Source organism: Dipodomys merriami, unplaced genomic scaffold (genome assembly GCF_024711535.1).
Source record: "Dipodomys merriami isolate MVZ:Mamm:240054 unplaced genomic scaffold, mDipMer1.0.p SCAF_213, whole genome shotgun sequence".
NCBI lineage: Eukaryota > Metazoa > Chordata > Mammalia > Rodentia > Heteromyidae > Dipodomys > Dipodomys merriami.
In genome coordinates this window covers 1521126-1548594 of record NW_027203527.1, presented here as the reverse complement: position 1 = coordinate 1548594, position 27469 = coordinate 1521126, and the positions used below count along the sequence as shown (strand labels likewise).

At 37.7% G+C, this 27469-nt stretch overlaps 1 protein-coding gene across 4 annotated transcripts in view; it reads left to right on the top strand.

The window, feature by feature from the left end:
• The window catches only part of LOC138834385 (DNA polymerase kappa-like), a 58137-nt gene that overhangs the window by 9681 nt on the left and 20987 nt on the right, over positions 1–27469 (top strand). For 3 of the 4 annotated variants that reach the window (XM_070033016.1, XM_070033015.1, XM_070033018.1), the window contains exons 2-6: positions 11130–11298; positions 12605–12724; positions 21266–21418; positions 23601–23732; positions 27132–27285. In XM_070033016.1, coding sequence (XP_069889117.1) covers positions 11164–11298; positions 12605–12724; positions 21266–21418; positions 23601–23732; positions 27132–27285 — 694 coding nt within the window. In that variant the 5' untranslated portion in view covers positions 11130–11163. Of the gene's footprint in view, positions 1–10534; positions 10650–11129; positions 11299–12604; positions 12725–21265; positions 21419–23600; positions 23733–27131; positions 27286–27469 lie in introns of all 4 variants that reach the window. The other variant, XM_070033017.1, reaches the window with a different exon arrangement.

Below are 27469 nucleotides of genomic sequence, written 5' to 3'. Positions count from 1 at the left end.
GACATGGATAGTTAAATTTCAGTGTTTAAATCTAAATCCAGGTGTATGTAGCATCATGGGCAGCTCTTTGTATATCACAATAGCTTCATGTTATTCAGCTTTCCATCTAATGCCAAAATACCTGAAATGAGGTAAGATTTATTTGGGTACATATTTTCAGAGGTTTAGTCTACTGGATACTTGGCTGGCTCCATTGCTTGGTAAAGGCAGTGCATCATGGCAGCCAGTGTACAGTAGAGCAAAACTGCTTACCTCTGGTTGGCCATAAAGCAAAGGAAAGAGAATACAGTAGTGAGATGCTAATATCCATTTCAGAGACCAGCTCCCAGTGGCTTCCACTGGCTTCCTTCCACTAACCTCACCTCTAGAAGTTCTGCAAGCTCCCAGTAGCACCATAAGCTAGTGATTCAGCCTGTAGTATTGGGGCCTTTAGGAGGCATTTAAAGCCCAAACTATAGCAATTCTTAAAACCAAACTATTAAAATTAAGTGTACTCTACACCCAAAAAAGGATTTTACATATTTAGATGTCATTGTATATACACATGTATGAAGATATATGTGTATATAAACATTAATATATATGTCTCTATATACACACTAATACACATATATGTGCTGATATACACAAGTATATATAAATAAGTCAAGAATGCTTTTCCTTCTATGAGATAATAGCTCTTGTTAAGGTACTCTAATAAACTACTTATTGCATAACAGATAATAGTTTAACAAATTAATAGCTCAATGTTTTGTGAAGTTTTTTTTTTTTTTTTTTTTTTTTTTTTTTTTTAATGTTTGCTCCCTTTGTTGGTCATGGGGCTTGAACTCAGGGCCTGGGCACTGTCCCTGAGCTCTTTTGCTCAAGGCTGGCGCTCTACCACTTTGAGCTATAGCTTCACTTCTGGATTTCTGGTGGTTGTTTGGAGATAAGGAGTTTCCTGCCTGGGCTGTCTTGGAATCTCCACCCTCAGATATCAACCTCCTGAGTAGTTAGGATTACAAGCATGAGACACCAGTGTCCAGCTTGGAAATAATCTTTTATAAAAAGTTAGGCCAGGGGCTGGGAAGGTGGCTCAGTGGTAGAACGCTTGCCTTGCATGCCTGAGGCCCTGGGTTCGATTCCTCAGCACCATATAAGCAAAAAGAAAAAAGCCGGAAGTGGAGCTGTGGCTCAAGTGGTAGAGCACTAGCCTTGAGCTGAAGAGTTGAGGGACAGCGCCCAGGCCCAGAGTTCAGGCCCCACGACCGGACCCAAAAAAAAAAAAACCAAAAAAAAAAAAAAAAAAAATGTTAGGCCAGGGGCTGGGAAGGTGGCTCAGTGGTAGAGTGCTTGCCTTACATGCCTGAGGCCCTGGGTTCGATTCCCCAGCACCACATAAGCAAAAAGAAAAAAGCCGGAAGTGGCACTGTGGCTCAAGTGGTAGAGCGCTAGCCTTGAGCTGAAGAGCTGAGGGACAGCGCCCAGGCCCAGAGTTCAGGCCCCAGGACCGGCCCCCCCACCCAAAAAAAAAGGCCAACCAGGCACTGGTGGCTCATCCCTGTAATCCTAGCTACTCAGTAGGGTGAGATCTGAGGATTGCGGTTCAAAGCCAGCCTGGGCAGGAAAGTCCATGAGACTCTCATCTCCAATTAACCACCAGAAAACTGGAAGTGGCACTATGGTTCAAGTGGTAGAGTACTAGCCTTGAGCTGAAGAGTTCAGGGACAGCGTTCAGCCCGGCGAACAACAACAACAACAACAAAAATAAATAAATAAATAAATAAATAAATAAATAAATAAATAAATAAATAAATAAATGTTAGGCCAGGCCTAACTTTTTGAGCTGTGGCTTGAGTAGTAGAGCATCAGCCTTTGGCATAAAAGCTCAGGGACAGCAACTAAACACTGAGTTCAAGTCCCAGGACCACCCTCCCCGTCAACACATACACTCTAAGAACAAAATTAAAAAGAAAGAAAACCTCAAGCTGGGCCTTGGTGGCTCATGCTTGAAATCTTGGCTTCTCAGAAGTCTGAGATCTGAAGATAATGGTTCAAAGCCAGAGCAGGAAAGTCCATGAGACTCTTATCCCCTTATCCCTGGTTAGTCACCAGAAAACTGTAAGTAGAGCTGTGTGGCTCAAAGTGGTACAGGGCTAGCCTTGAGCAAAAGAGCTCAGGGATAGCACCTAGGCTCTGAGTTCAAGCTCCATGACTGACAAAGCAAAAACAACAATTAAAAAAAAACAAACAACAGATTATTAAGTTGATTTTGTTTTCAGTTTTGGAGAGTATGTGGGTATGTTTTAAAATCATTTTGGCTTAATTTCTACAAAATCACCACTCCTTGTTTTTTTCTTGATGTTTGGCAACTCTTGAATTAGTGTTTTCTGAATACTTAATTTTTTTTTAGTTTCTGGATTTTAGGCTTGTGTGATTAGTTGAAAATATAGTAATGATTTTGAGCCAGGTGCTGATGCTTATGCCTGTGATCCTAGCTACTAAGGAGGCTGAGATCTGAGGATCGCAGTTCAAAGCCAGCCTGGGCAGGAAAGTCTGTGAGACTTTATCTCCAGTTAACCACCTGAAAACCGGAAGTAGTGATCAAGTGGTAGAGTGCTCACCTTGAGCTGAGGAGCTCAAGGACAGTGCCCAGGCCCAGAGTTCAAGCCCCACTACATATATATGAATGATTTTGTGGAAAACATTTTTAAAAATTCAGTAGTGAACACTTGTCCTTCTTTAGTACCAATTGTTATTATAGACTTTTAACAATTTCAACATAAATCAGTGTTCACACATATTTTGTGGGATTTTGAGAATGAGTTGGGTTATTATGAGCTTTCCCTTTTCCATGGTTAACCCATTTTATGTTTCTAATAAAATATATACATGAAAGGAGAACTGCATATTAGCACAAACATTTGAGAGAAAGTTTGAGGGTTTATCAGTTCTTTCATTTGCTAAGGATTACCTTGCTAAAGTTTTAATCCCTGCCATAGCCTGTAACTACTATAAGAGAATTAGAAATCAACAGCAGTGGATCAAGAAATAATATCAAGGTTAGTGTTCAAAAGAAACTTTACAATAGTTGGGCAAAAAGGAACATGTTTTTCCAACTCAGGAGAATAATAATGGCTTATATAACTTTCATTTTATGAGCTAGTTTTCATTTTTATAATGCAGAATAGTGTATAATAAATACTATAGTACGGTAGTTCAGTTTCTTAGTATTGTAATCCTATGTGATTATTTTGCCTTCTGTTTTGTGGGGTTTTTTGCTAGTCCTGGGGCTTGAACTCAGGGCCTGGGCACTGTCCCTGAGCTTCTTTGCTCCAGGCTAGCACTCTATCACTTGAGCCACAGCACTACTTCTGGCTTTTTCTGTGTATGTGGTACTGAGGAATCAAACCCAGAGCTTCCTGCATGCTAGGCATGCACTCTACCACTAAGCCACATTCCCAGCCCAACCTTCTATAATTTTATATGAAATGGTAAAGTTCTATGTTGTAATACTTACAAGGAGAGCCATTTTTTTTCCTTTTCTAAGGACATGTGTAGCAATTGTTCCTTAAGGTTTCTACCCGGTTCTACATGCTTCAACAAAAGCAAAATTAGTCTATTTAGGATCTTTTATATGGACAGATATTTGTGCTGCCATGATCTAGTAAACATCATAGCTTACTTCTTCATGGGTTACTTCTAATGAGTCAGTGTTCCTAGAAACAATTAGCTTCTCTAAAATATAAACTTAAAATATCAACTTAATTTCTAAGTTATAAACATAATTTTTCATATTTTTAAAATTTGTTGTGATTTCTGAGTCAAAATATTTCATTATTAAAGAATCTTGCAGACTTTACAGAATATTCAACTCATCAGAGTAAATGTATGAGCTAGGCTTTGGCAAAATTATCTTAAAATTTGCACTTTAGTTCATCAGTTTCAGAAGCATTCTGTACTAAGGATGGTTTTACCAGGCCTGATAGTGCATGTGAATCACAGCTGCTCAGGAGGCTGAAATGAGTAGCACAAGCTCTTGTATTAAAAAAATAAAAGACATTGATCAAGATGCCTTATATTCATAAACTGCTTTGTTGGATGACAACTTCTTTGTACCACTACTTAAAGATAATTAAGAAAAAAAGATAAAAAGAGCTAGGGATGTAGCTCAGTGGTACTTTCAGTGGTACTATGAAAAATCCTTGCCACTATTGCAAATGGCAGGAAAGGAGAAATCATTTCAATGTACTATTTGAGAGGAATGAATTTTATTTCTGTAGGATTAGATAGTGGTTGTGCACTTGGTTTAGGATCTATGGCATTTCATTGTTATTTCTTTCAATGATCCATGTAAATAAAAATATCTTTCAAATAATGCTATCTAAAATATTTTGAGATTTTTGTTTTAGTTTGTTTTCTGCAGTGCTTGGAATCAAACTAAGGGCCTCATTCATATTAAGTAAGCACTCTACCACTGAGCTCCATCTTTAGCCCTTATTTTTACATTTCATTTTATAAAAATTTTTTAAATGAAACTTAAAAATACAAAGTGACATCTGTGCTTTCATTCTCATCATGTAAAACTTGTGTGGGCATGTGATTTCAATGTGTGTGTTCACTTATGTGTACATAAAATAATTGAAGGAGAGCATGGGAAAATAATTGTTGAAGTGCTAAGAGGGATTTGCAATTTTCCTGAAGTTTAAAAATGTTTTTAAAATGAAAATTAAGTGGGAACTTTTTAGGTCAGTCAAGTAGTTTGAAAACTATTGTAAATTTAGAGTCAGTGTTCTTAATTCAATGTATTTGAAGTTAAACAGTAAAAAGTCCAGTTACAATCTATAATTTTTTTTGGGTGGGGGGAGAGTTTCTTGTTTTTTGTTTTTTTGTTTTGTTTTGTTTTTTTTTGAGTGTTTTGAGAAGTACCAAAGGCCTCTCATGTGCTAGGCAAGTGCTCTACCACTTGCCCCAAGCCTCTTTTTTTACTTTGACTGTTGTGTGGCCTGAACTCTGGGCTTAGGAGCTGTCCCTCAGCTCTTCAGCTCAAGGCTAGTGCCTTACCACTTGAGCCACAGCACCACTTCTGGCTTTTTTTTGCTTATGTGGTGCTGAGGAATTAAACCCAGGGCCTCATGCATGTGAGGCAAGCACTCTACCCCTGAGACAACTTCCCAGCCCATTTATTTTGTTTTTTGAGACAAGGTCTCCTGATGTTCACCCAGGCTTGCCTTGAATTGGTGATTCCTCTCTCTGCCTCCCCAGTAGATTGGACTACAAGCATATACTATCACATCTGGCTCACAGTCTGAAGTTTTGTGCTGGGTGTTTAATGTTAAAACTATTAAATATTTTAAAATTTGAGAGATTTAAAATAATATTCTTAACATACATTAATATTTCTAAGTAAATTATTGGTTCGGTTATTTACCTGGTACTAGAAATAGGAGACAAGCTTTACAATGGAACTTACTATAGTTCAATTTTCTTTCTTTTTTTTAAATTTTTTTGTTTTTACTGCTAGTCTTTGGGCCTGAACTCAGGGCCTGGGCACTGTCCCTGAGCCTTTCTGTGCTCAAGGCTAGCACTCTACCACTTGAGCCACAGCACCACTTCTGGGTTTTTCTGTTTATGAGGTACTGAGGAATTGAACCCAGGGCTTCCTGCATGCTAGGCAAGCACTCTACCAGTAAGCCACATTCCCAGCCCCAAAGGTCAACTTTCTTTACTCATACTTCTTTCTCTCACTCTCCTCCTGTAATCTCCACTTTCACCCTCCTACCCATTACCTTTAGTAGATTTTGCATATTTTCTAGTAGATCATTTCCTGGTTGATGTGCTAAATGCTTGTGATATTGTTTGTATCATCTTGTGTGCCTTTTCTAGGAGGAACTGTACCATACTAACATGTCTTTAGAATTCTGAAAAGAAAAATTCCTTACTGCCATTAAAAATAAAGGTTGCCTTATATTTTTAAGGGTAACTTGAATAGTTATTGGTAGAATCAGATTGTGAAGAATTTGAATATTTTCAGAGCAAAATCACTTTTGAAGCACTATACTAAACCACAGGAACCCAGAGTCCTTTACTTTTAGATATGCATTGCTTTTCTACTTCTCTGTTGAAGTGAACCAGGCTATGTTCTATAAGATCAGGCTATCAGACCATTTTCCTTTTCAAAATAAAAACGTTTGTTCATAAAGTCACATTTGCATCCACTTATAGATTTGAAGCTCGATATGTGATACTGCCTGGTAATGATGGTACAAATACTGTGAAATACTGAGAGCAAAAGAAATAAAATTCACCCATAGTATCTGTGAACTTTGGCTTTTTATTAGATGTTTACCCTGTTGCTTTTTATCATCTCCTTATCATGAATGGGGAAGGTAATACTAGTAAGCTACAAATTTGGCTTAACTTTAATAATAATGATACTAATAATAATATTGTTGACTGAGAGCTGGTCATGTGCCAGACACCAGCATTACATTATTTACTACCCTTTTAAAGCTATTTGAAGTCAACCTTACTTTTCACAAAAAATAGGGAAAAGAGACTGAGAATGTGGCTTAGTGGTAGAATGCTTGCCTAGCAGGCATGAAGCCCTGGGTTCAAGTCCTCAGTACCACATACACAGAAAAAGCCGGAAGTGATGTTGTGGCTCAAGTGGTAGAGCACTATCCTTGAGCAGAGAAGTTCAGGGACAATGCCTAGGCCCTGAGTTCAAGCCCCAGGACTGGCATTAAACAAAAAAGGAAAATCATTCACATAGTGAGAAGTAAAATAAGGTCAAAGCTCCCTTTTCCTTTATGATTTCTAGATTTTAAGAAGTCATTAAATGGTCTGGGAAGGTGGCTCAGTGGTAGAGTGCTTGCCTTGCATGCATGAGGCCCTGGATTCGATTCCTCAGCACCACATAAGCAGAAAAAGCCAGAAATGGTGCTATGGCTCAAGTGGTAGAGCGCTAGCTTTGAGCTGAAGGGCTGAGGGCCGAAGGGCCCAGAGTTCAGGCCCCACAACCAACAACAACAACCAAAAAAAAAGTCATTAAATGACTGATGGGAAGAGAAAGGGTAACCAGGACTAATAAGAGATTTTACAAAATTTGAAACAATTATAGAAATTCCCATAAAACACAAAAGGAGTCACCACAATGACATGAATGATAGTGTCCAAAGGATTTCATAGTGATTCAAACGCACCAAAACCTAGTATGTTGCTTATTACTGTACTAGACAACTTATTATTCTAACAAGTACCTGAGATAATTAAGGTATAAAAAGAAAGAGTTGCTTTTGGAGGCCCCAGTCTATGATTAATTGGCTCTGTTGGTTTGTAAAAATATGTGGTTGAAGCAAACCTCTTACCTCATTGGAAGAAATGCATCAGAGAGAGAGAGAGAAAAGGAAAGAGGCTTGGATCCCCATAATCCCTAGTAGGCAATGTCCCCAATGGGCCTCATTTAAAGATTTTACCACCTCCCAATACTACTGACCCTAGGACTAAACCTTGGCCTTGGTCCGATACATTTTTCTTTGATACAGAAATAATCAGAAAGTGGCTAAGCTCCAATTTAAAACATACTCATTGAGTATGAAAAATGTAAGTAAAGACTTGACTAAGATATGGGGATTTAGGGAAGAAGATTAGCTGGTGTAAGAACCTTCCAGAGGAAGATGAGCAGTGCAAAAAGGCTTCAAGTCTAGATGTGCCTAGCAAAGGAAAGGAGCAGCAACAAGGCAGTGTGCCTAGAGAGTAGTAAGGGAGGGGGAGAGTTTTAGAAAAATACTAGGGTAGACAAGGGACAGGCATCCAATTCTTATGTCCTTGGAAAGTCATTTTTTAAGGGCTTTGGATTTTATTCTGGGTTGAGATAGGGTAGCATTGTACAGTTTTCAGCAGAAAAGCATCATTGTTTAAGTTACAAGGAAAGGGCAGAAGCAGAGACTGAGAGCTTGTTGCATTTGTCCAGCTAAAGATAACAGTGGTGCAAGCTATCATGAAAGCAGAGAAGGTGGTGGGAAGTGGTTAAACGCAGGATGTGTTTTGAAATAGTTCATAGGATTTCCTGCCAGTTTTGGATGTGGGCATGTGAGAATGAGAGAGGGTCACGAATGATCCCCAAGGCTATTTATGTTCACAATCAAAAGACATTAGAGTTGTCCCCAACTAGGAGAACAGCAGCAAGTGGAGTACCTGTTGGGATGGAGGCAGAGAGAAGATCATTTCGCAATGTTGAATTTGAGATACCATGTAGACATTTGAACTGGCACTGCAATCCTGGAAGTCATTGACACATACATGATATTAAATGATGAAACTACTTGAGTTGCAACATAAGCAGGTATCAACAGGCAGGAAAGTAACAGAAAACCATCTGTCTCACAATTTTCCCAGTAGCTCAGTTTTTCCAGTCCAAAATTGACACAAACCAATTCTTCTCAAGGTTTGGCTAGCTAATGAATATAAAGCATCCATATGTCAAATAAGGTGTACAAACAATTCATTCAATATTTTTTTCCTTTGATACATTTCACCATTTCAAGTCTGAACATGGTGGTATATACCTGTAATCTCAGCATTTGGGAAGCTTATACAGGAATACCTTAAGTTTGGGGTCAAATCTCTCTCTCTCTCTCTCTCTCTCTCTCTCTCTCTCTCTCTCTCTCTCTCTCTCTCTCTCTCTCTTTTCTCTTTCTCTCTTTCTCTCTCTTCTCCCTCTCTCTCCCTCTCTCTCCCTCTCTGTTTCTCCCCCCCCTCCCTCTCTCTCTCCCCCCCTTTCTCCCCTCTCCCCCTCCCTCAGCTCTCCTCTCGCCCTCCCTCCTCTCCTTTCTCTTTCCCTTCCCACATCTCCTCTATCCTCTCTCCTCCCTGGCTTGAGATGAGGTAAGAGGTTTGGTTCTATCATATACTCCTGCCATGATGTACTACCTCATCACTACCACAAAACAACAAAGCCAACTAATCCTAGACTGGATCCTCCAAACCCATGAGCCACGTTGAACCCCTTGTCTTTATAACTCAGTTGTTACATGTCTATTTTGAGCAAAAATCACTGTTTCTTTCTGGGTGCTGGTGGCTCACAGCCATAATCCTAGCTACTCAGGAGGCTGAGATCAGAGGATCACATTCAAAGCCAGTCCAGACAGGAAAGTCTGTAAGACTTTTGTTTTTGTTTTGGGTCCAGTCATGGGCCTGAACTCTGGGCTTGGGCGCTGTCCCTCAGCTCTTTAGCTCAAGGCTAGTGCTCTACCACTTGAGCTACAGCACCACTTCCGCTTTATTTTATTTTGTAGGGTTTTGCTATGTAGCCCAGGCTGATTTTGAACTCATAATTCTTCTCTGCCTCTTGAGTGCTGAGATAACAGGCATATACTTTGCTCTTTCTCCCCCCACCTCCACCCCCAGTGAAACTGCCACCATAATCGCAATACTTAAAGCTCAAAATTACCTTTATTCTTTTTTGGTACCTCAAATAGAAGTAGCATTGTTAAGAAAATTTCCTCAAGATGGAGTCTCCTCTAGTTGATGTAAATAAGTTACTGTCATAACTGGGAGGGACAGCCTACACCTGTAATCCTAACTACAGCCAAAGCAAAAAGTTAGTGTGAGACAATCTTAACAAACAAGCTGAGCATGGTGTTGAATGTCTGTAATCCCAGCTAAATCAGAGATATACGTGGGAAGTTCACAGTCTGTGGCCAGCTGGGGAAAAAAAAAAAAAAAAAAAAGCAGAAAACCCTATCTAGAAAAAATAATAATAACTTAAAAGCAGAAAAACTAGAGATGTGGCTCAAGTGGCAGAGAAAACAGAGTTCAAAACCTCAGTACTATGATAGATAGATAGATAGATAGATAGATAGATAGATAGATAGATAGATAGATAGATAGAATCTTCTCTTAGAACCTTGGTTGTGGGCTGGGAATGTGGCTCAGTGGTAGAGCACTTGCCTTGCATGCTCGACGCCCTGGGTTCGATTCCTCAGCACCACATAAGCAAAAAGCCGGAAGTGGCGCTGTGGCTCAAGTGGTAGAGTGCTAGCCTTGAGCTGAAGAGCTGAGGGGCAGCGCCCAGGCCCAGAGTTCAGGCCCCATGACCGGAATAAAAAAAAAAAAAAATTAAAAAAAAAAAAAAAAAGAACCTTGGTTGTTGTTCACCCAGCCACTTATTTCTATCATTACTGAAACTCAAATGAGACAACAGTGATGTCAGGAAAGCTACATTAAAGTTGGAAAAAGGAGACTTGAATTCCCAATTCTTTATACTAGCAAAGTTATGATGAGCTGTTCATTTAACCTTGCTGAAATTTCTTTTCTTTTTATTTACTTTTTGCCATATTGGGGATTAAACTTTGTGCCTTGTGTATACTAGTCAAATAATCTATAACTGAGCTATATCCTGAATCCTCTTGTAAAAAAGTTTTTAAAGTAAGCTAATGTATATGAAAGTAAACTACAAAGAACTACATAGAGATCTTAAAGAATTATTACATGAAAATATTTTATTTCTTTTCTGTTTTCTTTTATTTCTTTTTTTTTCCTCTTTGCTCAGATTGCTCTTGGACTCAAACTGTTGGGCTTAAATGCTCCTACTTCCTTGGCCTGGTAGCTAGGCTATAAGTATGTGCCTCTGTGACCTTTCTTAGCCTTAGGAGTGACATAACATTGTAAGTTCCTGGAAGTAGGTAGGTTTGTGCCTGTGTTTTTTTACTGTCTTAAGAATGGAGCTCTGTACACAATAGATGGTAATTGAAAGAGTTACTTTGTATTTACTATGTAAGGTTAATCTGGATCAAAACATGAGATTTGGGCTCATGGTTGTGTTGAACACCTGTTGCCGTTCTTAAGTAGACATGTCCCTTTTTATACAGAGTGATAATATCTACCTGTAAGGCTGTACAGGGCCTATGTGCAGAACCCTAAGCATAATGACTGCTACAAAGCATGCAGAAAGTATTTATTCCCTTCCTCTCTCCAAGAATACAGTCATCCTGTGATATTAATTATAGAAATTTGATTAGCAATTTTTCTGGAGCAAAGAGCTCTTAATCATTTAAAAAATTGTTTGACTGGATTTCCAGTTGTCTAAACCTTTGAGTTTTCCCCTCTATGGTTGCTTTCTAAAAAAGACCTCATTATATATTCAGATTATAAAGAAGAAACTACTTTTAAGTTTGCACCATGGACAGCACAAAGGAGAAAAGTGACAGTTACAAAGATGACCTGCTTCTTAGGATGGGACTTAATGACAACAAAGCAGGAATGGAAGGATTGGATAAAGAGAAAATTAACAAAATTATAATGGAAGCAACAAAGGTTTGTTCCTTGTTTCTTTTTATGTCTATACTTTTGTTACTACTAAGATTTCTGTTTAAAAGAACCAGATTAAGTTTTGATTGAATATCTCTTTCATTAAAATATTTGTATGTATGATGTACTGGGGCTTGAATTCAGAGTAGGGCACACTCCCTTAGCTTTTTCTAGGCTGGCACTCTACCACTTGAGCCACAGCTGCACTTCCAGCTGTTTGGGGATTAATTATAGATGAGAATCTTGGAGGATTTGTCTACCTAGTCTGGTGCATGTATAATTTTTATGAATTGTCAAATCACTCTCCTTACTGGTTGTTTCAGTTTATTCTTTTACTAGTTTGTAAATGTATTATCATGCCCAAACTGTATCAGTAGAAGGTATCACTAAAGTTTTGGACTTACCAAGCTGAGGTAACATAAACATTAGCAAACAATTCTATCAAAAAGATATGAATGGACATTTCAGTAAAGAAGATATGCTATGACTTATAGGTACATGGAAGTCTATTCAGCATCATTAGTCATTAAGAAAATATAAATTTTGGGGTTGGAGGTCTGGCTCAGTTGGTAACAAAAGTATCAGTAGTGAGTTCAAGTCCTGCTCTCAGACCAAAAACATGTAAATATTAAAACACTGAAATGCTGTTCACAGTATTATTGTCACAAATGTCTATAATAACACAATCACAGTGTTGACAAGGATATGGAGAAGTTGAAACCTTCATACATTGCTAGTAGGATTGAATAATAGCTCAGTTACTTGGAAAACACAGTGGCTTCTCTCTCAAAGTTATCTATGGTTACTATATGACACAGGAATTCCATTCCAAGGTTAAGATACCCAGGAGAATGACAGAATGAAAATCCTCACAAACAAATTCATAGCAGCATAGCCAAAAGTAAATATATCTTGATGTCTATCAATCTGATAAATTACTAAGCATTGTTCAGTGCTAGAATGGTAAGTATTAAGTATCTGCTGCATTTTATTAATGACTTAACATTAAATTTCTGAATGGTGAAGGAGATAACTGATGACCCAGCTGACTTAGGCCTATGACACTTTTTTTCTGAATGCAGCTTTCAACTCACAGAGCCTGTGATTAGTTCTGTCTCACAACAATTGTATGACTTCAATAACTATTAATATTTACTGTTACAGATAAAGAAATAGATAATAATAAAGAAATAGTAAGTAATTGTTTTGAGTTCAATCAATCTGATTCCAGAATGAGTACTCTCAGCCAGCAGGTCACATTACAGTGATATTTTCTTTCTGACATTTATCCTCTACTTTGTTTCCTCCACAGGGCTCCAGATTTTATGGGAACGAGCTCAAGAAGGAAAAGCAAGTCAACCAGCGAATTGATAACATGATGCAACAAAAAGCTCAAATTACCAGTCAGCAGCTAAGGAAAGCCCAATTACAGGTATTAATTCAGTCCTTAGAGTGGAAGTTGGTGGAATGGTAATTGACAGTTATCATGCACCATCATCAGGTCATAACTGCAGACAAGATGAAATGTGTTTATTACAGTGAAGGCAGACCCATTCAGCAGATGTACACACTTTGCTAAGCAGTCAGTACTCTCCTCATTTACTTCAAGTCCACGCCAGGCCTTGCCACCATCATTATACAAAGAGTAAATATAGTCTTAAGTAACTTGCCCTGATTCATAGGTATTTAGCAAAGCTAAAACTCAACTCAAAACCTACGTGCTTTTTTTTTTGGTGGTCATTGGGCCTGAACACAGGGCTTTGGCACCATCCCTGAGCTCTTTTCCTTAAGACTAAAGTTCTGACACTTTGTGCTACAGCACCACTCTGATTTTCTGGTGGTTAATTGGAGATAAGACTTTCATGGACTTTCCTGCTTGGATATACTTCAAACTGTGATCTTCAGATATCAGCCTCCTAAGTATCTAGGATTATAGGCATGAACCACCAGCACCCAACCCTGTGTTTCATACTGTAGTGAGAAAAGGTCACATGGCCACAGGATAAAAATGATAAAAATGGCAGATTTTCTGTAATGCTGATTTTGGAAGGAAGGAAGGGAGGAAACATATCTATAAAGTAAGAAGTAACTTAAAATACAACTATAGTAAAATAAAGTTATAAAATCAGAAATGAGATTATATCAATTTAAGTTTCATTTTTGTTTACATAATGTCCAAAATATTATCTTATGGTTATTTTAATTTCCCTTTTATTATGACAGAAAGAATATCTTTGTACATATTAGCCATTATTTTTTTAATTGTAAGGATGACCTTTTTTATTCTTCTTGTTAGTTTATAGGTGAAGTAACTGGCACAAGCAATATATTTTAAATAAGAACTTATTTGGGGGGTTAGGCTTAGTGACACATGACTGTAATCCCAACTACTTGCAAAGTAGAAATAGAAGGATCATAATTTGACACAGACCAGATAAACACATCAGTGAAGCCTTTTCTCAAAAATAGGCTGGATGAAGTGGTACATAGCAGTTGTCCCAGCTTCCTAGAAAGCAAAAATAAGAGGATTATTTTTTGAGCTCAGCCTGGGCAAAAAACAAACAAACAAAAAACCAAAAACCATGAGCCTCTATTTTAAAAAACACTAGAAGTAAAAGGGCCTGGAGTCATGGTTAAAGCAGTACAGTAAGTCCCAATAACATACATTAAAAAAATCTTTTTTCTTTCTCATATAATAAATAGGTAAATAGTTCAAGCTGATGAGTTGGCCCTGTTTATCATAGTAATTTCAAGATGCAAATTCTTTAAATCTTATTCTTGTAGCCTCCCCTGGTGTTATTCTTACCTGGACCTGACAAACGTAAATTATCCTCATTTCATATTCTAGTAAAAGCAGAGTGGGGGAAAAGTTAAAAGCAAGTAATTTGCTTTTAAACAAGTGAAAAGAAAATATACAGTACTAAAACTTGCATTTTTTGGCAGTACTTTAAGCTACAGAGCCACACAGAGTTAGATGAGAAGCTATAAAATATCTTCTCTGGCCAGGTGGCCATGTGCCCAGCTAAAAGCTGTTACTGTGAAAGAAAGGAGAATGCATTTGGAAGTTCAACTGTCAGTCCAAAGCCATTTCCTATGCCCACATTTCTAGGAGAGTTTATATCCATTTCTCTTGATTTGAAAGATCTTATTATGCATTAAGGATTTCTTTTCTTGCCATTTGTTATAAGTCTACTTCCAATATGTTATCGTTTAACTTTGCAGCGTTATCCCTATATATATTTTAAGTTTGAAATCCAATGGTATTTTTAAAGACCTTTATTTTTAGAGCTGTTTTAAAATGAGATTTTTTCCTATACCTTTGCCCCTTTACAGGCTAACTTCCCTCACTAGCATTACTTCCCACAAGAATTAATGAAACTACTTTGGCATATCATTATCACTCAAAATTGATAGTTTCATGTTGTTGTATATTTTATAAATTTGGGCAAAGTTATATATTCACCATCATACTATTCAGAGTATTTTTACTGCCCTGAAAGTCCTTTGTGCTCAGCTAACTGCCCTCCCTCCATGTTAACCCTTTTACTATGCCCAGAGTGTTCCCTTTGCCAAATGCCATCTAGCTGGAATCTGACAGTATGTAGCCTCTTTCAGATCTACTTCTTTAATATAGCAATATTCATTTAGAGTGGCTCCATGTCTGTTTATGTCTCAATAGCTCTCCAACATCTGGATGTACCACAATTTTATGTATCCATTCCCATAAGGAGGGGCATCTTGATTACTTCTGAGTCTGGTTAATTATGAATAAACTATTTATAAACATCCATGTGCAGTTCTGTTTGTGGAAATAAATTTTCAGCTCATTTGAATAAATGCAAAGGAGCTGTAATTGCTGAATATTATGGTAAGAAAATGCTAAGTTTTACATGAAACTTCCAAACTGTCTTCCAGCCTGACTGAACCATGTGTAGTAATTCCCACCATCAGCAAGTGGGAATTGCTACACATTCTGTGCAACCAGCATTTACTGTTGTCAGTATTCTAGGTTTTGGATATTCTAATAGATATACAGTATAATATGATCCCATTTTAATTGGCATTTCCCCAGTGATGTAGGATTTTAAGCATCTTTTCATGTTCTTGCCATCTTTCATCTGAATATCTTCTTTGGTGAAGTGACAGTATTAAGGAGATTTGGGACCCCTTTTTAAATGTTTGGTTGTTTTGTTTTATGACTGATTTTTAGAATTCTATGTTTTGGTTATTAGTCCTATATCAGTTGTTTTTTCAGCTATTTTCTCCCTGTCTATAACTTATGTTTTACTTTCTTAACAGTATCTTTCTTTTAAAGAGCAATATTTTAGAATTTGTTTTCATGTAAGATGTAAAGGATATTTTTCTCTAATTGGTATTATATTTTTCCTAATGATAATTAACTTGCCCAACTCCAATTACTGTATTATGAGTTTTTTTTCCACTGAATTGAAGTAATGTCCTTTCAAGTACTAAATTCTTGTGTACTTTGGTTTGTTTCTGACTACCCTCATGTAGTCAGGTGAGTTAGTTTTTACGTATATCAGCACCATATTATTTTACTGAAATGTAAATATATAGGTACTAAAGATGTGGCTCAAGTAATTTTCCTCGTAAGCATACCACAAAAAATAAAATAAATAAATATGTAGTTTAATATTCTCTTAAAATTCTTCCTTAAAACTGTTATTTCTTGAGCTGGGAATGTGGCTTAGTGGTAGAGAGCTTGCCTAGCATGCATGAAGCCTTGGGTTCGATTCCTAAATACCATATAAATAGAAAAACCTGGAAGTGGCACTGTGGCTCAAGTGGTACAGGGCTAGCCTTGAAGCTCAGAGATAGTGCCCAGGATTCATGCCCCAGGACTGGCAAAAACAACAACAAAAAAAAAAACCTGGTTTTTTTCTTGGATTTTTTTTTTTTTGGTCGGTCATGGGGCTTGAACTCTGGGCGTGAGCGGTGTCCATCAGCTCTTCAGCTCAAGGCTAGCGCTCTACCACTAGAGCTACAGTGCCACTTCCGGTTTTCTGGTGGTTTATTGGAGTTATATGAGTCTCACAGCCTTTCCTGCCCGGGCTGGCTTTGAACCATGATCCTCAGATCTCAGCCTCCTGAGTAGCTAGGATTACAGGCATGAGCCACCGGCGCCTGGCTAGAATGAAATTTTTAAGATTGATAAAAATAATGTCTTAAGTTCATTCAAAAGAAATAGTCCACCGCGTGCTGGTGGCTCTTGCCTGTAATCCTAGCTACTCAGGAGGCTGAGATCTGAGTATTACAGTTCAAAGCTGGCTACGGCAGGAAAGTCCATGAAACTCTTATCTCCAATAAACCACTAGAAAACCGCTGTGGCTCAAGCGGTAAAGCACTCACCTTGAGCTGAAGAGCTGAAGGACAGCTCCCAGGTCTAGAGTTCAAGTCCCAAGACCGACCAAAAAAAAAATTCATTCTGTCCAAAACAACATTACTTTAAAAATGACTGTATTCAATAAGCATTTGGTTTTCTGGGTTTTTTTGACAAGTTTTACTGATCTATAATATTTAATAAAATTCTTCAAGGTCCATTTTAATGGTACAATACACTTAGATATTCTGAAGAGATAGAAAGTGCCTTCCATTGTGTAACACAACTTCAGATTTTGTTCCAGTTTTAGTTGACTATTTCATGGGAGGTTCTCTGGCATCTTTTGCAAGAGGAATGGCAGGAAATGTGTTTTATGTTGATTATTCAATTGTCTCATTTGTTGCCTTTCCTCTAAAAGAAGTTGTATAAACCGGAGGAGATTTGAGGAAGTCCTTAGGAGTCAAAAACATCTGAGAGACCCAGAGAAGTTTTAGTAGAAAAAGTGTTTCTCTTTAAAGTCATAAAATTTCCATGTGCTAGATTTTTATTATACATGACAATAGTGTGAACTGTTGCTAGTCAAGCTGTGATAAATAACCTCTGTAGACATGAACTCCCGGGGTATCTACTCTGAACCTGTCAGTATTTTATATTTTCATCTGACTTCCTAAAGGCATGATCATTGTTGTAACCACTAAAATATCTTACAATAACATGAGTTCTTATATGAAATACATAAATATCTTATGTTATGCTAAATAGTAACTACACAGAAAATCAGTCATTAACTACTCAGATTAACTCAGTAGTCAAAGGAAACATTAAGTTAATATGAAAATAGTTCAGAAATAACCTCCTAAATGTAGTAGAAATGGAGAGTTTTAGCAAGTAAACGACAGTATGGATTTAAGATATATCATTAGAATTTTGTTTGAATTTGTTTCATTGCTAAAGACTTAAAAATTTATTTTGGGTTAGGCACTAGTGACTCACACCTGTAATATTAACTACTCAGGAGGCTGAGATAAGAGAATTGAGATTCAGGGCTGGGAAGGTGGCTCCGTGGTAGAGCAATTGCCTTGCATGCTCGAGGCCCTGGGTTCAATTCCTTAGCACCACGTAAGAAAAAAGCCAGAAGTGGCGCTGTGGCTCAAGTGGTAGAGTGCTAGCCTTGGGCTGAAGAGCTGAGGGACAGCGCCCAGGCCCAGAGTTCAGGCCCCACGACCGGACCCAAAAAAAAAAAAAAAGAGAGAGAGAATTGAGATTCAAAGCCAGCCCAGGCAGCCCATGAGAGTCTCATCTCCAATTAACCATCAAAAAGCTGAAAAAAGGGATGTGGCTCAAGTGTTAGAGCACTAGCCTTGAGCAAATAAACCTCAGGGACATTGCCCAGGCCCTGAGTTCAAGCCACAGTACCAGCACCAAATATATATCTATATATCTATATCTATATGGATTATAGATATATAGATATATAGATGTATATTTTTTGGAGAGGCATCATAAAATAAGAGAAAGAACATAGGCTTTTTAGTCTAGCTGTATCATTTACTAGGTGTCTGACTCAGAGTTTTATTAAGTAGAAAAAATAATCTTGGAATTATTCTGACCAGCAAATGAGTTAATATAGAAAGCACTTACCATTTTAGATGATATATAAACTCAATAATTTTTGCACCTGACCTTATCCCTCGTTAAGTGTATTACATTAGTATCTCTTTTAATTCCTTCGACAACGTTTTTGAGGTTAGTTAGTCCTTTTGTACAAATAAGAAAAGTAATGCTAAGTTACCCACTGCCATGGAAATAATGAGCAGCCCTAATACCCAAACCAAAGCCATTATTTTTAACTCCCATGGTACACACCAGATCTCCACAGTAGCAAAAGGAACAAGGTCCATGTTACCTTCTTAGCTTGGAACTGGAAATTCTTTTGAGAGAGCCTGGAAGAAAAGAAAAGTGAATGAAGACTTTAGGGGAAGAAAGTTGAAAAGGCACTGATGGTGTGCATCTCGTATATGTAGAAAGAGAAGGGTTCAGACAAGGGTAACTAATGACAGATAGTAAAGGAAAGTGGAATGTATGAGTCACGCAGTGGGGAGTTTTCCTTTTGGCAACTGTACACTGGCAACAAGCAGGAGGAAGAATAGATTGCTGGAGACTGTCAGAACATTGATATATGAGTCGAAGGACAATTGTTTTCCCATTTGGGTTGCTTTCTATTATCTTTTTTTCTCCAGATGACTCCAGCTCAAAATATTCCAGATGCCACTCCCTTGTTATTATTAGGCATGTATTAGGCATATTTTTTTGATTACTATAGATGAGCTTTTAGTCTCTTCTTGCTTTTATTAGTCTCTTTAATGTGTTCATAATTCCCTGAATAGAAGCACTAAAAGAAACTTTCTTGGGAGGCCCATCCTGGAGAGTGCTGGTGAGTGGTGAGGCCCACCCCTGCCCAGACGCAGACCCCCACATAGGGTGGTCTTCAGACCCCCCCAGAAGAAACTTTTAAATCAGAATAATTTGAGTAAAATTGAAAAGTTCCACTTACTAAGGACAGTGTTTCATGGTAAGAAACTAGTCTTATCCAAAAATTTTCTAATACTGCTCTTCTTTTTTACCAGTTAATGCATTAGTATAATTTCCATCTCCCCTTCTACCTCTCTTGTAGAGAAAGATTGTTGTTGTTGGTGGTGGTGGTGGTGGTGGTGGTTGTGGTGGTTGTGGGGCTTGAACTCTGGACCTAGGCACTGTCTCTGAGCTCATCAGCTCAAGGCTAGTGCTCTACCACTTTGAGCCATAGCTTCACTTCTGGTTTTCTGCCTGGGCTGGCTTTGAACCAAGATCCTCAGATCTCAGCTTCCTGAGTAGCTAGGATTACAAGTGTGAGCTCCTGGCACCTGGCTAAGATTTTAAGGTAGATATAATGTTTCTCCCAAAGGAACTCACAATTTACTGTCTAATACAGAAAGGGCCTTGGGAAGAGCAAGAGAACAAGTAAGAGAACATTACATTCTACAGCACAGAGGACAGAGACCAGTTAAGTTACAAAAGTTACCTCAAGGTCTGTGACAGAGCTAGAAAAGGTGTTCCAGGCTCAGGAAGGCACCTGGGGTCCTTCAGTTAGTTGCAGACTAAACAGGTCAGGTCCTCTTGAACATCTCAGTGTGTCTGTTGCAGACAAATACAATATAATTCTAAGAGAGAATTGCAGTTTTTGCCTACAGCTGATGTCACAGTAATGCTGAGAAGGAAAGCCATGAAGAAAACACTGTAGAAGTAGAGGCAGGGTTAAAGTCCAGCATGAGGGAAAAGCCACATCATACCCTTGTGCCTGTGTATCTTTGAAGGAATTGTTCTAAGGATCTCCACATGATAGTAATTGTTTCATTCTAGCATCACCCCCTTTGCTTATTTGAGGCTGTTTACTCTTTTTTTTTATTGTTTTGTTAATGCAGCTATCCACTGATCCTTTTAGTAGTGATTGCATTGATTAAACTTGCACTGTGTCAAGCTCCTCATGTTCTTCAGTTCAGTTAACACTTGTGATTTTACTTTCCTAGCTCCCCATTTCTAATATGTTACAGAGATTAAAACTGTCATATGGGGACTGGGAAGGTGGCTCAGTGGTAGAGTGCTTGCCTCACATGCATGAGGCCCTGGGTTCGTTTCCTCAGCACCACATACACAGAAAAAGCCGGAAGTCGGGCTGTGGCTCAAGTGGTACTACGCTCGCCTTGAGCTGAAGAGCTCAGGGACAGTGCCCAGGCCCAGAGTTCAAGCCCTACGATCAACAAAAAAAAAAAAAAAAAAAAAAAGAAAAACTGTCACATGACACCCTCATCTGTGGGTAAGCTGGGAAAGTGAATTCATAGTATTACAGGAAAAGCCTACAGAAAGCAACAGTTGGGAATGTATCTACTACATAAACCCCTTTCTTACCACCTTTGATTATTTCTACTCACTTTCATTTCTTCTCAATCCCATTGTTTCTCTCTTTAGAGACAAAAATTGTTTGAAGATTAAATTCTTCATTGTTATATTTGACACATATTAAAGTTTACAAGAAGTAAATCATAGTGTATGTTTTCAGTTTGTATTTGTATAGGCTAAGATGTTTCTACATGTTTAGTTGTATATATTACTATTCCCATAGCATCCATCATTTGCCAAACAGGTGTAACCTTTTGTTGTACATTTCCTTTGTTACTATTTCAAATGGGAGTTATTTTACCTAAATTGAAACTTGCAGTTATAGTAAGTTCTCCATAATTATAAAGTAGTAGAATCAGTTCATATTAGCAGTTGTGATAGCTCATTCATTCATTCAATTACCTTGTTAACAAAAACAAAAAGCTTGTGATCTTCCTGGGCATATGGAGAGTTATCAGGAAAAGATATTTGAAAGTGACCATTTGTGAGAATAAAAGCAATCAGCCTTAATAAACATCAATACATTATATGTCCAGATGCACCCAAAAACAACAATGAATATGCACCCATAGGTCAAGTGGATGGATGGATGTACAGAGATGGACAGAGACAGACAAATAGATACCTTATAATTTAAAATTATTATGCTTTTTCAATATTACATGGTCTAAAACTGTTACTTCTTTTTTGTTTAAGGTTGACAGATTTGCACTGGAGTTGGAACAGAGCCGGAATCTAAACAATACCATTGTGCATATTGACATGGATGCTTTCTATGCAGCTGTAGAAATGAGGGATAATCCAGAATTGAAGGATAAACCCATTGCTGTAGGATCACTGAGTATGTTGGTAAGTAGGTCAAGATAAAAGACAAAAAGGGAATTTCCTAACATATTCAAGTAAGTTTATTGGTTCATGAAGAAAGAAGTCTTTATTAAGGTCTAAGTTTGGTGACTATTTTTTAAATGCCTTATCTATACTCAGTATTTAAATCTCTCAACATACCTTAAGGCACCTGTATTTATTTTCTTTTGACTAAAATAATAGCAGACTCAGAGAGACAATAACCTTCCCAGTCACAAATCCAGTAGGATGGTAGAGTGACATTATATCCTTCCCTTGCATATCAGATTTTTCTAAAGTATTCTAGATAAAGATAATTGAAGAAAGCTGGGCTCCAATGGCTTACACCTGTAATCCTAGCTACTCAGGAGGCTAAGATCTGAGGATCAAGGTTCAAAGCCAAGCCGGGCGCTGGTGGCTCACGCCTGTAATTCTAGCTACTCAGGAGGCTGAGATCTGAGGATCGCGGTTCAAAGCCAGCCCGGGCAGGAAAGACTGTGAGACTCCTATCTCCAATAAACCACCAGAAAACCGGAAGTGGCGCTGTAGCTCAAGTGGTAGAGCGCTCGCCTTGAGCTGAAGAGCTGAGGGACAGCGCCCAGGCCCAGAGTTCAAGCCTCACGACCGACAAAAAAAAAAAAAAAAAAAAAAAAAAAAAAAAAAAAAAAAAAAAGGTTCAAAGCCAGCCCAGGCAGGAAAATCATGAGACTTTTTTTTTTTTTTTGTCAGTCATGGGGCTTGAACTCTGGACCTGGATGCTGTCCCTCAGCATTTCAGCTCAAGGCTAGCACTCTATCACTTGAGCCACAGCACCCCTTACCATTTTCTGGTGGTTTATTGGAGATAAGGGTCTCATGGACTTCCTGCCCAGGCTGGCTTTGAATCGTGATCCTCAGATCTCAGCCTCCTTAGTAGCTAGGATTACAGGTGTGAGCCACCAACACCCAGAGTCATTTGCCTTGAGCTGAAGAGCTTAGGGACAGCACCCAGGCCCAGAGTTCAAGCTAATTGAAAAAGAAAGAAAAATAATGTAGCCAAGTGTGGTAGCTGTAATCCTAGCTGTTCAAGAGGCTGAGATTAAGAAGATTATAATACAAGGCCAACCCAAGCAAAAAGTTCACAAGACCTGTTCTCATCCAGTAGCTGGACACACATGTACCTGTAATTTTGGCTATGGTGCGAAGTGTTAAATAAGAGGATTGTAGTCCAGGCAGCGGCCTATGCAAAAAGTGAACTATCTCAAAATAACGAGTGGAATAAAGGGGCAAAACATGAGGTACTGAGTTAAACACCAATACCTCCAAGAAAAGAATTCTAAACCAGATAATTTCGAACAGTAGCTTTTAGGACAAGTCTGTCCTGTCACCTTTTTTTATTGGGGGGTGGGACAGTGCTGGGACTAGGGGTTAAACGCCGAGCATGGGCGCTATCTTTTAAATGTTTCACTGAAGGCTGGTGCTATACTTCTTGAACCACACCACTGCACCCAACTTTTGACTGGTTCTTGGCTGGCTTCCAACCTTGATCCTCAGATCTCAGCCCTCTGAGTAACTGGAATTACAGGCATAAGTCAGAATTACATCTGATCTGACACCTTTATTTTTGTAAATAAATTTTACTGGGACAGAGTTAGTATTATTACTATCATAATAAAAGAACAGAGTTGAGTAGAACTAATCACAACTAAAACCATATAATCTGCAAAGCCTAAAGTGATCATTTACTTTCTGGACTTTGACAGCAAAGGTTTTAAAATCTTGATTATAGTATAACATATTTTACTAGTATATTTAGAATATCATTAATTTTCCCCAAAACTAAGAATCTCTGCTTTTGTTCAAACCTTCCAATCTTCACTCAAGACTATCATGCCCATCTTAAAGAATATTTTATTGACACAGACTTACTTAATGCCTGGTATCGTGCTTATCTTAGAGAAGAGTTTATTAGCATAGACTTACTTAATACCTGGTATCACATTGTAAATATAGAGACAGTAGTGAGACAGGGTTATGGCATCATAAAACCATGACAAGGTAAAGTCAAAATGTGGTTAAGACAATGTCCTATAAAAGAATGCCCTTGAATTGAAAAATGTACATTAGTAATGTGTCTCTGGTTGAATGCAGTGATCAATATGTCCATTTAGGTTTGTTTGTTTTTCCCAATGTGGTCCATTTTCTTTCAGTCTACTTCAAATTACCATGCAAGGAGGTTTGGTGTTCGTGCAGCTATGCCAGGATTTATTGCTAAGAGACTCTGCCCACAACTTATTATAGTACCCCCAAACTTTGACAAATACAGAGCTGTGAGTAAAGAGGTAAGTTGATGTATCACCTCTACTATAGCTGTTTACTAGTTTCCTGTTACGTAGAAGTAATACCAAAGGCTTTAGAGCAGCAGGATCTAACTAGTCTCAGCACATCCCTTCACACTCACTCTCATCCACTTCTTTGCACTTATATTGATTAACAAGCTCTTCATAATACCCAGAATGCACTATTCTGTTTCCCAGTTCTCTGCCTTTCTAAGTATTTTCCATGTATCTAGAAAACCCATTTTTCCAAACTAAATAGTAGGAAGCTCACTTTAGCTATTTGTTCTTAATGTGTAAAACAAATTTTCTTCTAGAACTACCTATTTTTATAATTTATAGAATCTACCACTCATTGTATTCTGAGTAAATTTTTATGAGTGTTTTGGTTTTTTTTTCTGACAACATAGCCTAGGCTGGCATTGAACTTGCAATCCTCCTTCCATCTCTTAGTAGAATTACAGATGTGCATAACCATGCCTATCATTTTTTAAACAATGACACAATTCACTCAGCTTAATTGGTTCCTTTCAGTGCTATATAATCTTACGAAGATGCTTGAGAATTTAATATCTAAGAAACTGATAATCAAAAAGAAAAGGGAATAACCCATTACTCTGGAAAGGATCTCTGATACGGTTATCTACTAGTACTAGAACTCCAATGGTCTCAAGTAAAACTATCACTTTCTCTTTTTAATAACAACCACCCTATAATGCAAAAATAGGACTTTCTTCTTGAATTAAGATTTTAGTTTTACATATGTCTATATCACTTTCAAACTGCTACAGTAAACACAATATGTTAAACACTATGATCTAAGTATAAACACTTAAGAAGCTATGGCCTACCCCATGATATCATTAGCCATGCAAGTGATCTTTACATTTGCTTAGTTTATTTGTATCTCACCTAATTTCCCCCTAGAAATGACACCCCAACATTTAAAAACAGTTTTATTATTTGAAAAATAGTCTTTTATCACATCAAGTACTTTGTTGCATCTTCTTTCTTTCTTTCTTTCTTTCTTTCTTTCTTTCTTTCTTTCTTTCTTTCTTTCTTTCTTTGTTTTTGGTGTGTGTAGTAAGGTAGCATGTTCACATTTGGTGGTCCTAACTTAAAAAAATAAAATGCTATTCATAAATATACGTGTTTAGTAGTAAAAAAAAAATCCTATGAAGACTTTGTAAGACCTACTGAAACTCAGTCAAATTTGTGACAGTATTTGAATTCTCTTTAGTCTGGTTAAGTTGGAAAACTTTACAGATTTGAGCAAGATCTAGCCCACTAATTTGCAGATAGCAAATAACTTGTTATATGTAAATGAAATATCGATAATTCTGTAACTATAAATTAATACTTCTGGCATTTAGGAAGCTTAAGTAAGGAAGATCTATTTTTGTCTTGTCAAAATACTAGAGTAACCTTAGCTGTTCTTAGAGTTTTACATACTTGACTTTTACTGAAGCATGTCTATTTTAGTTCTTATACTCATGTCCCATGTAGAGGAAGTAAGTACTCAACAGTGTCTCTAGAGACCATTTCTCATTCACAATCTTAGTTGGCTGCCAGCTATAGACTTTCCAGAGTTCCATTTTCACTAGAAAGATTCTATTTGGGTATATTGTAGAAATGGTTTCTTCTATAAGAACAAAGCTATTTTAGGTACCCTCTGAGTAAAAAAACTATGCCAAGTTTTATATCACCATTTTCTAAAATTTCCCATGACTCAACTATCTGTAATTTTGTTAAGCTAAAATACTTTCTTTTTATAAATCCAAAGGTTCTCTCATACAGTAGATAGCTTTAAATTCTAGATGAAAATTCAGAAATTATATTTTCTAGAGGTTTTCTTATGATATAGCAAGATTTTAAATGCTATTTGAAGTATAACATAATTCAGGAAATACATTTTCTAATATATGTATTAGTTTGCCAACCATTTCTTCTTATTGCATCTAATACTTTAGTGATTTGAACAAAAAGATGTAAAAACATTCTTAGTTTTATATACTGAAACTACCTTATATAAAAGGCATTTCTGGCTGGGTACCAGTGGTTCATACCTATAATCCTAGCTGCTCAGGGGCTAAGATGTGAGGATCAAGGTTTGAAGCTAGCCAGGTCAAAAAAAAATATCCTGGAGACTCTCTCTTCAGTTAACTAGTAAAAAGCTTAGCTGGAGGCCTGACTCAAGTGGTAAAGCACTAACTATGAGCAAGAAAATCAAACTAGAGTACACAGATCCTGAGTTCATGAACCAGTACTGTCACACACACAAAAAGCCACTTTCGTACTTTCTCAACTACACTTCTAATCCCCACATGTATCTTTTAGTTCACAGTGCAACTCCAGAGAATTCTCCATCATGTAATTATACTCAGATTTGTGTCTGTTTTTTTTTTCCAATCCAGATTGCAATAAATAGAGCATCATTTTCCTGTGTGTATCTATATGTATTAAGTGGAGTTTTATGTGTATATTATAATTAATTGGAAATAATTATTTTCTAAAGCAACCTAGTGCAATTATTGCCTTTTCAGTCATTTGTGTGTGTGTGTGTGTATCAGTCCTGGAGCTTGAACTCAGGGCCTGGGCACTGTCCCTGAGCTTTTTTGAAGCTCAGGGCTAGCACTCTACCACTCTAGCCACAGTACCACTTCTGGCTTTTTCTGTGTATGTGATACTGAGGACTTGAACCCAGGGCTTCGTGTCTGCTGGGCAAGCACTCTACCACTAAGCCACATTCCCAGCCCCTAATTATTTCTTTTTAAAATGAACAAGAGGGCTGGGAAAGTGGCTCAGTGGTAGAGCGCATGTCTTGCATACCAGAGGCCCTGGGTTCAATTCCTCAGCACCACATAAGCAAAAAGAAAAAAGCCGGAAGTGGTGCTGTGGCTCAAGTGGTAGAGCCTTGAGCTGAAGAGCTGAGGGACAGCGCCCAGGCCCAGAGTTCAGGCCCCACGACCGGACCCAAAAAAATAAAATAAAATAAAATGAACAAGAATCATCATAAAAAATGAGAAGGAATAGAATCCTATCATGTCCATTTTTCCTTCTGACTAGTTGCATTAATCCTTCACTATTTTTTTCATTGCCTCAGAATTATTTTATCTGAGATTTATTTGAATCACTTACTGTTTTCTTGATATAGGTAACTAAATAGAGATTGCAGCAGATGAATCTATTTCATAGTCTTTTGCTTTAGATCTATTTTAATACAAAAGAAAATTTGATGAATATGCACTGGTAGTAAATTATTTATTCCTTAAGTCCAAGAGTTATTGATTGCAGAATCATTCTTATAGTTGCAAAGTAAGAATATTAAAGCTTCCCATCAGCTATAAATGACAGGAAGTTTTGCTGTGGCAGCAAACTTTAAGGCTTTTTTTGTTCTTTTTGAAGGTTAAGGAAATACTTGCTGAATATGATCCTAATTTTATGGCCATGAGTCTTGATGAAGCGTACTTGAATATAACAAAGCACTTACAGGAAAGACAAAACTGGCCTGAGGACAAAAGAAGATATTTTCTCAAAATGGGAAACTTGGTAGAAAATGGTAAGAAAATTATTAGAATTAGCAAACCAAGGAAGTGGCGCTGTAGCTCAAGAGGTAAAGCGCTCACCTTGAGCTGAAGAGCTGAGGGATAGCGCCCACGCCCAGAGTTCAAGCCCCAGTTAGAATTAGCAAACCAAAACAAACAAGACCTTTTAAGATGATGATCTAGTTAACTTATTACTGT